Here is a 14,080-nt window from a genome sequence, read left to right as displayed (position 1 = left end):
ACAGAGGCTGTGAAGAGAGACCTGAAGGAGTGGAATATTGACAAAGAGCTCGCCGCAGATAGGAAGGGGTGGAAGTGTGCAATTCACGTGCCAGAACCCTGATTGATAGTTTCGCTTTTCCTCCTTAATCGTTTGACCTTTTCTTGTGTCCATTTTAGATCTTGCTGGTCCTTGTGGGTTTTATCTCTTTTATGTGTTTCCCCGTTTCGTTGTTTTCGGTTCTCCTTTGCCTTTGTTTCCCTTTTCTGTTCTTTGGGGGTTGAGCTCTGAGGTTTTCATACGGGGTTTCATCTCTAGCCTACCCCAACGTGCTTGGGACAAAAAAGGCTTTGTTGTTGTTGTTGTTGTTGTTGTTGTATAAATAGAATGTATATTCCGTCTCCAAAGTCCAAAGCAGTTGTTCCTCGCCGTCTCGGGGTCTCGGCCTCTCCTCGGTCTCTCCTCCCAGATCGGGCCATCCAGGTGCTACCGCTCTTCGCCCCCTCCACTTCACCGCCGCCGCGTAGATCCGTCTCCGCCTCCTGGAAGCGCTACCAGTGGACCAACGCCGAGCCGGCGGAGTTAGCGGCGTTAGGGTTGCGGTTGGGAATTGATTGCGGGGGACGCAGCGGTGGCGCCTGGCATGGCGGGGGCGCCCGGGGTCGGGCCGGGTGCGGGGGGTGGGGGCGGCGCCGCTGCGGGGCTCAAGACTTACTTCAAGACGCCCGAGGGGAGGTACAAGCTGCAGTACGAGAAGGCGCACTCCGCGGTGCTGCACTACAGCCACGGCGGCAAGACCGTCTCGCAGGTACGGATGGGAACTGGGAAGTGCGCTTCTGCCAGGGGGATCTACGCGGATTGCTGCGGTGGATGGATGCTTTTGGTAGGCTTTTCATCACTGCCGATAGGATTTTGATTGGGGTTGAGGATCCGTCTATTTAAGGTAAATTTACGGTAGCGATCGTAGTCATGGGCTTGGTACTACAGAATAGAATCATCTTGGGCATCCTGGGCTATTTAATTTAGCTGCTCGTTCGTTGGTCGGTGAAGTTGTGGTTCAGTTTGGTTTCAATATAAATGAATGGAAGCTTTATGTCACTGAAGAGTAAATGTTAGTGCCTTATGTTGGTTCATTTCTGTATTCTGCCATACGTTTTGGATTTCTACAGTTTGATAATAAGCTTATGTTCTGATTGGGAAATAATTTACCATGGCCATTGCTTTGCATCATCGCAGTTGACAGTGGCATACCTCAAGGAGAAGCCTGCTAGCCAGGGCTCTCAGCCATCAACACCAAGCGCCAGCAGTGGGATGCGGTCTGCAGCAGCAAGGCTGCTGGGCACTGGGAATGGGAGCAAGGCACTTAGCTTTGGTGGCGGTAATGGTGCAAGCCGAGCTGTTGCTGGAAGCAGCCGTGTAGGAGGCGGCCTTGGTACACCTACAGGCCTTGGTGGATCACAGGGGGGCACAAATTATGATGGCAAGGGTACATATATTGTATTCAATGCTGCTGATACACTATTCATCAGTGATCTCAATTCCCAGGAGAAGGTATTCACTATTCAGTCATTTTACTGGAATGGATGCAAGCCACACAGTTTTTGATGTCTTGCTTTTTTCTGATCATCTGTTTACTTGCACTAGGATCCACTAAAGTCCATCCATTTCAGCAACTCAAACCCACTGTGCCATGCATTCGACCCAGAGGCCAAAGAGGGACACGACCTGATCATTGGGATGGGATCAGGGGATGGTTAGTGGATGATTAGTTGAGTACTTCAAACTGGACTGTGCATAAGTATGGGATCTTCATTTTCATTTCTGTTGTGGGCTGTGCAGTCTATTCAATGTCGCTGAGGCAACAGTTACAAGATCCTGGAAGAAAACCCGTGGCAGCTCTACATTACAATAAGGGTGATAAAGATGTCTCACCCAATGGAAGGTATGCTTGAAAGTTCCATTATTAATTTGAATGACACATCTGATACATATGGTCTTTTCAATTTATCGACGTTGTTCATAAATATTTAGATTACATGTTTGTTTATATTACTGCTCTGTGATTTTGATATCATATTTAGACATGATCAAGGTAGCATAGGTACATGTCTGGTAATATGATACATGAACCCATTATTCGTATGTGGTTTTAAGTTCAGAACTTCAGAATACAGATATGAGGCAAAGTTTAGTAGCTAGAGAAGTTATCTGCATCCACCATGATTCTAAGCCTTTTTTAGCTTTCTACTCTAGAGTTCTGACGTAAATGTGTACTTCAGTAATGCTATGAATCTAATCCTAGTGGAACCAGTTCTTCTCGCCCTTCACAGCGTTGTGGCAAAGCAATGTGTTCTATGTCTATATATATTCCTCGACTGCTTTCAAGGAGCACCTTCAAAGCCCAAAGTCCCAAACTTGCTTTTGTTGCCCGAAGCAACTTATTTTGAAGTTTGGATAATTAATTCTTTGCATGCTCATCCTCTGGTGACAAAAGCAGCTGCTTGCATGCCTTTGAATCCTTAAACTTGTTTCTTGTGAAATTAAAGAGATAGTAATCTTAACTGGCTTCTCTGAACTTCTTTCAATGCACCCAAGTTATCTAAAACTTGATACGGGTGCAATAAGCATAATGTTGCTTTCTTTTAGTCCATCTGGATGCCTATCTTATTCTATTTATTTAACGTAGTTTTCTAACCAAGATTTGGAAATAAATCTTTTGCAGTCGTTGCACTTCTGTCGCATGGGTGCCAGAGCGTGAAGGCATTTTCGTTGTTAGCCATTCTGATGGAAATTTGTACGTGTATGATAAAGTGAGCAGCTGCTAATTATAGAGCTTGATAATAATTTGGCAGACTTTATTTTGGACTTTTGGTTGATTTTGAATTGATGCTCTATCTTTGTTGTTTTCAGAACAAGGATGGGAACACAGACTGTACGTTTCCAGCTGTCAAGGATCAGTCTCAGTTTATGGTTGCACATGCAAAGTCGAGTAAGGTATTTTAGGTTCTTCTGTGATTGCTTTCCTAAAGTGCATTACTTTGGTGAAGCAAGATGCTTTAGCCATTAGCATCAGTTAACATTATAACATGTGCTCTTTTTGGTTGTTGGTACTCCCTTTGTCCTAAATTAAAATTCGTTTTAGTTAATTACTGGGTTCATAGAACACTTGATGTATGTGTTTTATATGTGTGTCTAGGTTCATCTTCATCTATTTGAATACAGACATAAAAACCAAGAGCTAAAACAACTACTATTTTGGAATGAGGGGGTATTAGAGAATGTCTTAACCTTTCAGCTCTACACAGCATTTTATTAGATACTAAACAGTGCTAACTACCATATTAATTTTCCTGTCAAAGTTGCACATAATGACACAAATCTCAAGTATTTATGAGAGCACTCCATTAAAATGATTCCAGCTGTAGAGTACCTATGCTTAAGTGACTGAACTATTTGTTGCATGGAAAACAGTCATCCATGTGCCTGAACTTTGACTTGTGGTTCCGATTGGGTTTCAACTCTAGCCTATCCCAACTTGTTTGGGACTAAAAGGCTTTGTTGTTGTTGTTGTCCTTTAGAACTTAGAAGCGTCATTTTTTTGCGTAATTGATTTATGCTTGCATTTCAGTGTTTGGTTCTAGCATTCATCAACATTTTTGGTAGCACGCTGTCAGCCTTGAACGCCATACTTTTGTAGTACCTCCACATGGGCAGTGTTATTGGTTTTGATCACTAGATGTAGAATCTATTTTGCTACAAGAACATTATGGTTCTACGAGTTTTCTTATCTTGTAAATATTCCTGCTTGACATTTGACTAGAAGAGTTTTGAGTAAGGTATAGAACATGATTTGCCTTGAAAATGTGGCGACATAAAAACCTGGGATTTATGTCATGAATAACATTACAGAGCAACCCAGTCGCTAGGTGGCATATATGTCAAGGTTCGATCAATGCAATTTCCTTTTCACCAGATGGCGCATACTTGGCGACTGTTGGGAGAGATGGTACTTGCTTTGCCCTAGGCATCTCAAGCTTTTTTAGTTCGTTGTAAGATTTCTTTCTTAAACAAACATTGATCAACAATATGCAGGTTATTTGAGAGTATTCGATTTTTCAAAGGAACAACTAATATTTGGTGGAAGAAGTTATTATGGTGCACTGTTGTGTTGCACTTGGAGGTAAGTGTGAATGGCTTGTGTAGTTTTATTTTTTTGGGAAATATACCCACATATGTGTTTCCCTTGTTATGCTCTTTATCGTCTATCCACATATTTTATGTTTTGTGCTATTTGCCAGTCATGACTCATGCTTGTGCTGCTTGACAACTAAGTTTTCTGACTGCTGCTCAGCCTCAATTCTCACAGCTTAAAATATGTTGCTACTAAACTTCTAATGGTCACTGGTTGTCTTCCATCTGCCATTGGTTGTTCATGCTTAACAGGTGTCCTTTTTCAGTCCAGTGGTTCACAACTTTTGTAGCATGGTTTCTTCATGCATTTTTTTCTCAGCACTCGGCACTATGGTCTAATATCCCAGTTTCAGTAAAGTTGCATTGCCTCATTGATTTGATCTCTACATCAATACTTCACTGATCTATATATCAGCAAATGTTTTCTCACTGTTATATGGGCTTGTCACACAAAATAACATTTCAGCCTCTAACCTATTTATTCTTCTGACTACAGCTCAGATGGAAAATATCTATTAACAGGTGGTGAAGATGATCTTGTGCAGGTATGGGGCATGGATGATAGAAAGATAGTTGCTTGGGGTGAAGGACATAATTCATGGGTAATAGTTTTGCCTGCCTTAAATTTTCTCAGTGTCCCTTGTCAAATCTTGTTCATTGAGAAATGAGAATGAGGCTATTTCAGGTCAGTGGAGTTGCTTTTGATTCATATTGGTCCCCACCAAGTTCTGATGGAAATGGAGAAAATGTATATCGCTTTGGTTCTGTTGGGCAGGTATGCCTAGTTTATATAGTTAGAATTAGTTTGAATTTTGAATATTGCAACGCAACTTATGTGTGTTCAAAATATATGGGAATTGTTGCAAGCTCTAATTCTAACTATTATTTACAGAAGGCTAAGATACTGGTTTTAGGGGGTGTTTGAATGCACTAGAGGTAATAGTTAGTTGGCTAAAAAATGCCAGTGGAATTAGCTAGCCAACAAATAGCTAGTTAACTATTAACTAATTTACCAAAAATAGCTAATAGCTGAACAATTAGCTAGGATGTTTGGATGTCTCCAGCTAATTTTAGCCGCTAACTATTAGCTCTAGTGCATTCAAACACCCCCTTAGTTAATGAAAATAATTACTGGCACCTGAAATTTTAAGATCACCTTTCCATTTTCTTCCCTTGCTTATTTATGGAGCTGTGACTTCACAGTCCACTGTTGAAATGCATTGAGTTGATCATTTTGCTTTATTTTTCCGAGATCAGGGATAAGAATTACTTCTTTTCAGTACTGATGGGGTTATTTTCTCATGATGTTTTGAAAGTAATTTATGTTTTTGTAAGTAAACATAAGTATTGAGCGGTCATTTTCCTTGTTATAAATTCCTGTTTGACATGTAATTATCTGTCTAGCACTTTTGGATTGGATATCATCTCTTGAGCATACAATGCTTAAACATGACAAGCTTTAAATTGCAAGTTGGCATTTTGCTTGCAACATGATTTATTGCTGGCATAAATTTTCGTTGTTGCATGCTTGTAGGACACCCAACTACTTCTGTGGGACCTGGCACTGGATGAGATTGTTGTCCCACTACGGCATCCTTCAAGTGCCTCACCTACGTTTAGCAGCGGGAGCCCTTCCACACACTGGGACAATGCATGCCCTCCAACAGGTGTTCTTCAACCTTCTCCTAGAATGCGAGATGTCCCAAAACTATCGCCCCTAGTTGCCCACCGAGTACATGCCGATCCCCTATCTGGTATGGTGTTCACCAGTGAATCTATCCTCACCATCTGCCGCGAGGGCCTCATCAAAATCTGGGTTCGACCAGAGCAGAGCGAAAACAATCAGCAATCGAATTCTTCAGAATTTGCTTTAGGCCCTGCTTCGAAGGATAGGGCGATCACATCTTCCAATAAAGCAAGTAGCTCCAGCTTTAAGAAGCTGCCGCCTGTTCTTGTCACATGATGAATCAACGGGATGGTTCTTGTGGATATTTCTGCTTCACGTGGCATTAGTGGTGGATATGAATCTTACTCCATGGTTGATGGGGATGAAACTCTCATATGGAGTCTGCAGACTGCAAGTAATGAGGGTGAGCATTTGATGGTTGATGTTCCCAGGAAGCAGGGCCAGCGTTGCCAGTTTTTTTGGCACGAAAGAGTAAATGGGAGCTCTTGTACAGACACATACTTAATGATAAAATTGTAAAAACTCACTGTCCGTTTCATAATATTCAATAGCCACCGAAAGATGATTGGACGACCATGTTATCGATTTTAGCTGGTGGGTTGATAGTATCCTTAAACTTTGGTACTTCGGAGACTTGTAATTATGGACCATAATATCTGAGGAATGCTTCAGTCTTACCTGGTGTAAGTTGTGTTACTATTTCCTTCTGCCTTTTGTCAATTATTAGATCTAGTTTGGCAACTCCATTTTTCTCCAAAGTGATTTTCATTTTTCCATCGGAAAATGAATTAAGTACCTGTTTGGAACCTCTAGAGCTAATAGTTAGCCAACTAATAAATTATTACTTGGGTTGAGCTAGCTAATGAACTAACTATTAGCTGTGAGGTAACTAAGATCGTGTCTAGTAGTGTACCCATAGGTCATACAAGTAGACTGTATTGTCTTCAGAGTGGAGTTTGAATATGCGTATGTGGATAGATAAGTTGTCATAGATAGCGTAACAATTAGTTATGATATTATCTTATGGTGTTTGTAGGCCTGCTAATGGCAAAAAAATCCAACCCATGTCCACCCATATATCTATTCCACACCCATCCAAAAATATAAGGGTTTGTTCGTTTTGTTCTCAATCCATGTGGATTGGGTGAGATTGGGTGGGTTTCAATCCCAAACAACTCAAAATCTTTCATAAAATTTTTCAATCTCATCCAATCCACATGTGGTAGGAATAATCGGACAAGACCTAAGAAGGAAATTAAACCCAACTCATCCAATAATATTATTGACCCCAAACCAACCCGTAATTGGGTGGAAACCCATGGAAACCTCGTGGGTTTAGCTTATTGTCTCACACCAAGCCAACTGCATACACATACACTGATACATAGTAACAATTTTATAGGTAGTTTCAATGACATACAAAAACATAGTCCACGACATACAAAAACAGTGACAATAATATTATACACTGATACAAAAACAAGTTTGGTCGATGAACATTTAGGTCTCGAGAGAATAACAAAAAACATCTGTTAAAGATCCTTAATGAACAATTATCTTTTTGGCAAGAAACATAAACTAGTAGATGTGGAAAGAGTCTCCGATCAAGCTCGAAGCTAGCAACAATGGAAGGGCACATCTAGGTAGCATAAGAAGCCCACCGAACGACACATAAATCTCCCTGTAAGTGAAAAGAATAGAACCGTGTTTTCCTTGGGGCGACAGTGTGTTCGCTTCGTATGCAAGAGCGTGCGCCAGGGGACAGTGGACAAGGGCGTTGACGTCTAAGTGTGAAAGTGTCTAATTAGTGTCGGGTGTCAGCAGGGGCCAGGGGAGCTCCGTCCGCCGAAGCGAAGACTTGGGGAGAGGGGAGTGCCGGCCGCCGGGGCAGGAAGCAGGATGCGACCGCCGGGGCACGGGTGAAGACTTAGAGAGTTAGGATTGAGTTGGGTGTGTTGGGATTTGAGACTAAGTTGGGAGTCAACTTGAATACAGTCCTAGGTCTACGGATGAGTGAAGACCCATGGAAGCCCACGCCTATGCAAACCCATCTACACCCATGAGTATCAACCATTTCGACCCACAATACAATATAAACCCACCCAAACCAACCCATTCCCAATTAAAACCCATCACAACCCACCAAAACAAAACCATTTCTTAAACCCACCTAAAATACCCACTTACACCCATACCGTTTGCAGGCCTAGGTGTTTGAAACCCAACAAGTAATTTTTAGTTCTAACTATTTGTTTTAGAGGTTTCAAATATGGCCTAATTTTTCGTTTGATGTTAACGTGTGAGATACTTAGGCCCTGTTTAGGTTGTCCGTAGCTGATTGTGTAAAATAGTGGATTTGAACCGTACATTATACTGTTTAGGCTATCATAGTAGCTTTTCAGCTCATCCTTTATTTTAAACTTTACTATGTAAATAGTACCATCTGTCGTGCAGATTCTCTATTTTACACTATTTATGAAGACAATTTTACATAGTAAAGTTTAAAATTAAGATTTAAAATAAATAATGAGATAGAATAACTGCTGGAGATAACTTTACTGTAGCTTGGGCTCTTTGCTACAACACGGAGGAGTTGGAAGCATGAAAGCTAAGCCATGGTTCCTTTTTCATTAAAAAAATAAAGATAAAAACGACAATACTATAAGTACATGGAGGAGCCGGAGCTGTAGCAGCTCTATCAAATGAGATTCAGTTTATCTTTCATCTTATATCTTATTTTAAAGATTACTCATATTAACGATCGGCTCAGTCTAATGGAGTAGAACATCTTATAGGTGAGTGGCTGGGCAGTCACAATGTGTCATGGTTGGATGCCAACTATTTTTAACACATGAAAATTTACGCCCTCCTCCCTTAGACCTAGTTTGGATACTTTAGTATTAATCTTAATTCATTTGTATTAAGATGGATTGGAGTGTAACTTAAACTAGTTTACACCCCAATCCACCTCAACACATATGGATTGAGGTCAATACTAGAGTACCCAAACGAAGCCTTAAGAACACAAAATTATTTTTACTCTTTTCGAGACCTCAGCCGAAGGCCGCAGAAGACATGAGCATTCAATGCGTGCACCTACCTCACGCAACGTCGCAAGCGAACCGGAGCGACAAGACCGCGGTCCCATCAGCTTTCACCAACTACGATGACGCGTGCTAAGCTACAACGACTACTGTTCCCCATGCTGGACATGCAAACGACAAAGCGTGGGCTGGTCTTCGGGAGGAAACTACGCCTCGCCCGAAGCCGGCTTCAGCCTCGGAACAAATTCCGCCTCGTCCGAGCCCGGGCTCGGCTACCTGCTCCTCGCGAATCCCGCAGGAGGTCACACCTTCAACTGTGTTGTGTACAAGTGTGAATCTCGAAGCAGGCTCGGTCACGACCTCGGGCAGACTTCCGCCTCGTCCGAGCACAACCTCGGCCTTGATAAAACCAACGAAGGAACGTCCGACGTCACCAGAAACAGCAGAGCTGACGTATCATCAAAGGCTTTTTTCCATACTCAGCAACGCTCCAACCACTACAGCATGGCAGCTTCCCATCAGGATGGCTTGGGTACGTGACTGAGCTCTCGACCCTGGCCTTGGCTCTCTGCGTAGTCAGATATTTAAATATGGGAACCGGACGTCTCCACCGGGCACAAGTCAACAATGGGTATAAAGGCCATATCACAAGCTATACCAGGTATAAGGGCTTGGCCACACCTCCTCACCCTATGCGCCCAACCCTGACGCTCCTGGGGCCCACCCTTAAGCCTATAAATAGAGGTGCCCAGGGCTTTAGGCAGGGTGAAGACTTCACGGTTTCTCCCCCATAGCGATATTGACACTAGCCTCAATCAATTCTAGGGACTTGTGATCCTTCACTCTCTCGACCACCTTGTACTCCCTACTGTAAGCACTTAGGTGTCATCCCCCTTTGCTGGAAGTAGAGCTCTATCTAGCCCGAACCAGGATAAAATACTTGTGTCACCTTGCATCACCCAACTGGGTCAGGCACGCAATATCATTCCACTAGTCGGTAGGATCCTTAGGTCAAAACGTCGACATGAACTATATAAAAATGTTTATATTTGCATGAGAAATTATAGGACCTGTTTGATTGGCTTGTCCACTAAAAATCAAGGCTCGCCAAAGGTAAGAAACAAACATAGGTTTATGTTTGGTTGAGTACCATAACAATAGTACAAAGAATTTTTTTCTATCTTATGCAACCTAAAAATTTCTAGAGAGTTGTCAAAACTTTGACCATAAACATTGGTATGCTAATTCTTTGACCGTGAACCAATTGATGACTAAAATTTCCATTTATCATAATTTTTGGTTGGATAAGAATTGGAAGCACTTAGAGCTTGTTTGGATCCATGTGGCAAACAATTTACCGGCTAATTTTAGCACTTTAACATCTAAACATACTCTCTAACAAATTGGCTAATTGTTAGCCGGAGGGTTGGCAAACTGTTTACCCATTAGCCATTTGATCTTGCTAATAGGTGCAAATAGAACGTATAAAGAGAAAAAGACATCTATCTGTAAGTCTCCAAAAATACCTTGGCTAATTTTTGCTACCTAATTATTTGCCAGCTAATTATTAGCCACTAACAAACAATAAGGGCATGTTTGGATCATTGTGGCAAACAATTTGCCTGCTAATTTTAGCACCTTAACCCCCAAACAGGACGACTAACAAATTGGCTAAGTGTTAGCCGGAGGACTGACAAACTATTTGCCTATTAGCCATTTGACCTTGCTAATATGTGCTAATAGATCGTATAAATTAAAACAGACATATATTAGCCAAGTCTCCAAATATATTCTGTCTAATTTTTGCTAGCTAATTATTAGCCACCGGCAAACAATAAGCAAGAAGGATCCAAACAGGGTCTAAACTTGGAGATCCAAACATTACCTTAGTCTAACGATAGCGTCATGTCCGTGGAGCATTGGCCCGGACCATGGTTAGACTATCTGCAGCGATTCCCCCTAACTTTTTCCCCTGTATCACACTTTTGGGCCACCTCAGCTTGATTTCACCCCTACTTTTTAATCTCACGTAATAGTTTTCCCTATATTATCTCCCTATACACTAATACAACCATAAAATATTATTATCCAACTCTATTCATTATTTATTATCATATTTTCTTCTATTATTAAATAATGAGCAGCACTGTACAACAATCAAGGATGATACAACACTCACCTTGATTCAGCGGACTACACACTCACACTATTGTTGTTCCGTGTAGGAGCATTTTAAACATCTCCAGCAACATCCTCTAAAGAAATATTCTTTGTCCTTTCAGCATACTCTAAAAAAGTCCGTTCTCTATATCTTCAGCGTCTCCAACAAAGTCCTCTAAATTTCATCCTCTAAAGTCTGTTCTCTACTCTCTCTCTTTACATCATTGGTCGACAAGAAATAAAAGATAATAAAAAGGACATACACCAGGTACACTAGCAGCTAAAAGAACCATCTTGCGCAGGATACCGGATCTACAGTGCATCTCCACATTTAGCGGCTGAAGACCACACTCTAAAATTTAGAGATTTGTTTGCAGTCTCTTGCTGGAGTGGATAGAGTGCGTTGTGTCCTCTAAATTTAAGGTAGAAAGCGCTTTAGAGGACCTATTGGAGCTACACATGCATAGGGAAAGGGTAACAGGCGGCTCATGGCTGCCGCTACGGTAGTCTAAGAAGCAACACGCGGGCACCCCGAAAACGGGATGAAACGAGACAGATTGAAAACAGATTTCGTTTCCTTTTGACATATTTAATAACCAACTCATATATAACTAGGTGAGTGCCCGTGCGTTGCAACGGAGACATAATATCATGGTAACTTATATACATCTAAACAGTGTTAGGTAATACTTGAAAACAAACGATATATATTATCTTCGATCTTAATATCTTATAGGTATGTGCCCGTGCATTGCAACGAAATATAAATTTACATAAATTGACGAGCCTCTAATGGCTCAGAGCCCTAGTGACAGGCGATGCAAGCGCAATGGTAATGGGAACCCTCATGGGGAACAGTGCCTTGCAGAGGAGCGCGAGTCCGAGTGAGCCACCACTTGACGCCTTGAGCTCCATCGTCCTGTTGTGAGGATGCATTTGCCACGAGCTCCCTATATAAAACAGGTTGTTCAGATCATAATAACTAAAACAAGGGTGTGCCAAAACTTTTACTGCTACGCTTAAAGACTCTGACAATACTGAGAAAGCTAACAAATATCCTTATCTAATTGCCTCATTCTTGATGGCAGAAAAATATAGATCAAGCAAGCATATTAAGGTTATAGTATTGGCACAATTACGCTTTCAAGATAATAACAAATCACATGTGTAGCTCAAGGTGTCTTGGCGGTAGGCACATACAGAAGCGTGGCCTCAGACCCTCAGTGCATTAGAAACATGGAATGGTAACGGTGCCATGGGAATGGTAATGTTAGCCCAATACGAGGTATCCTGAAGCTTCTCATCTTCAAATCTGACGCTATCCACCTTAATCCGTTGAAATTTAGTCACAGTCTTGAGTTGTAGTAGATAAACAAAACAGAAATTTATCACAATATTGATGACGTTGGTCAAACAGACAAATAATGCCTACTTCAACTTGCTCAGAACAGGAAAGGCCGATGGACCTAATAAGATTGTTATTAGGGGCACCAAGCGTAAGATCGACAACGACATCACAGGTAAGATTACTCGCATAATCTCTATTATACACAGTACTGGCATGCAAGCCACAATGATACCAGAGGATCCAAAAGTCACACGTATAGCAAATGCAATATATTTATAAACCTCATCTTGATGAATTCACGCTAGTAGGTGGGGATGGGTCAGGCATAATCGAGCTTCCCTGGTAGAAACGTGGACTAGTTCTAGGAGCCTATGTGGTGGATTGGATGTTGACTCCCCACGGAATACAATTACAACACACTATGGACCTGGCTGATCCATCATGATGACTAAACCATAGATCGGAGGGGAAGCCGAAACATGGAAAAAAACAAAAGTGGGGGCGAAGAGGTTGATATGCCTCAGTTGGAGACGGTCTGGTTGGCGATGGAGCGTGCCTCGAGGAGGGCGGCACTGAAGGCCGGGGAGGCGGCGGCGGCCCAGTTCCGGGAGTCGATGAACCGCCGCTGGATGGCGGAGTGCTGCTCCTTCATCCTCCGGCGCAGATCGGCGGCAGCATCCGCCATTGGCTGCTGCGGGGGTGGCGCCGCGGTAGGCGTTGGAGAAGAAGAGGAGCCTGGAGTTCAAAATTCTTTTGAGGGGAAACAAGAAAACAAAAAAGACGTCATTTATCCTTGTCCCTTCTCGTCGTGCAAGGGGAAAGGAACCAAAGGTCAAAGGATGTCGTCGGCTCTTGGGTTGGGCTTTCTTGTACTGCATGGGCCAAAATCTCAAGATCGGCTCAGTCGTATGTATTTTTCTGTTTGATTTGAATCTCAACTCGGAAAATCATTTAAATAACCTCCCAGCCTAGTTAGAAGTAATTTTTAAGATCTTTTCTTGCCTTTTTAGTTAAAAAAATTAATAAGGTTGTTGAACCATGGAAAATAACTAATTTCAAAAAAAGTCTTAGATATATATTAGTACAACAAAACCCCAATAAAACATTTATAACTCTTTTTATAGCAATCTGAAAATTTCATTAACCTTCACACAACATTAAATCGCTGGCGACCAAATCTAATACAACGTTTGAAAAATTATACATCTAAATCAACTCTTGACTATCAGAACCAATAGTAGCAAGATGATGTGCTACCTTGTTACACATTCTAGACGTAAACAACACCTTAACATCATTGAAACATGACAAAGATGGGTTTATAATATCTAAGACAAGTGTGGTAATTCCATAATTGCCACTCATGACATCAGATGGGCACGGACAGAACGTTCCAAAATTCTCTAGCGTTAGGGCATGTACAGTGGAGAGACATCAAAACGGTTCTCCAAGCACAAGAGACAACTAAGAGACTCTATTATACAATGAAGTGTTTATAAATGTAGTCTATTAATAAATACAAAATTAAATGCATTTGTACAACAGCAGATCGATAGAACAGACGACAAATTCGTACAGTAGAAAGTGAGGCGTCTGTTACTACTTGGTTTACGAGCCAGAGGCGTCTCTTCACGGAGAGACGGCTCTAAGATTTTTTTTGCAAATACACCC

At 41.8% G+C, this 14,080-nt stretch overlaps 1 protein-coding gene across 2 annotated transcripts; it reads left to right on the top strand.

Moving 5' to 3' along the window:
* The first annotated feature begins 385 nt into the window (after positions 1–385).
* On the top strand, positions 386–6,560 carry LOC100280352 (Transducin/WD40 repeat-like superfamily protein). 2 transcript variants are annotated; one of them, XM_020549696.3, is made up of 11 exons: positions 386–862; positions 1,216–1,530; positions 1,624–1,732; positions 1,819–1,921; positions 2,702–2,789; positions 2,890–2,973; positions 3,889–3,985; positions 4,072–4,159; positions 4,667–4,772; positions 4,856–4,945; positions 5,705–6,560. In XM_020549696.3, exons 1-11 carry the CDS (start codon positions 623–625, stop codon positions 6,131–6,133), a joined length of 1,749 nt encoding a protein of 582 aa, XP_020405285.1. In that variant the 5' UTR covers positions 386–622; the 3' UTR covers positions 6,134–6,560. The 2 variants fall into 2 exon arrangements, with proteins under 2 accessions (XP_020405285.1, NP_001146750.1); NM_001153278.1 differs by having other exon boundaries at positions 408–787; positions 5,705–6,533.
* The last annotated feature ends 7,520 nt before the right edge of the window (positions 6,561–14,080 follow it).

Source organism: Zea mays, chromosome 3, assembly GCF_902167145.1.
Source record: "Zea mays cultivar B73 chromosome 3, Zm-B73-REFERENCE-NAM-5.0, whole genome shotgun sequence".
Classification (NCBI taxonomy): Eukaryota; Viridiplantae; Streptophyta; class Magnoliopsida; order Poales; family Poaceae; genus Zea; species Zea mays.
This window is presented reverse-complemented; position numbering and strand designations above follow the sequence as displayed.

Coding starts and splice junctions, on each gene's coding strand:
- LOC100280352 (XM_020549696.3), top strand. CDS start 623: ATGGCGGGGGCGCCCGGGGTCGGGCCGGGTGCGGGGGGTGGGGGCGGC. Junction 863..1,215: donor GCGGTGGATGGATGCTTTTG/GTAGGCTTTTCA, acceptor GCATCATCGCAG/TTGACAGTGGCATACCTCAA. Junction 2,974..3,888: donor CACATGCAAAGTCGAGTAAG/GTATTTTAGGTT, acceptor ATAACATTACAG/AGCAACCCAGTCGCTAGGTG.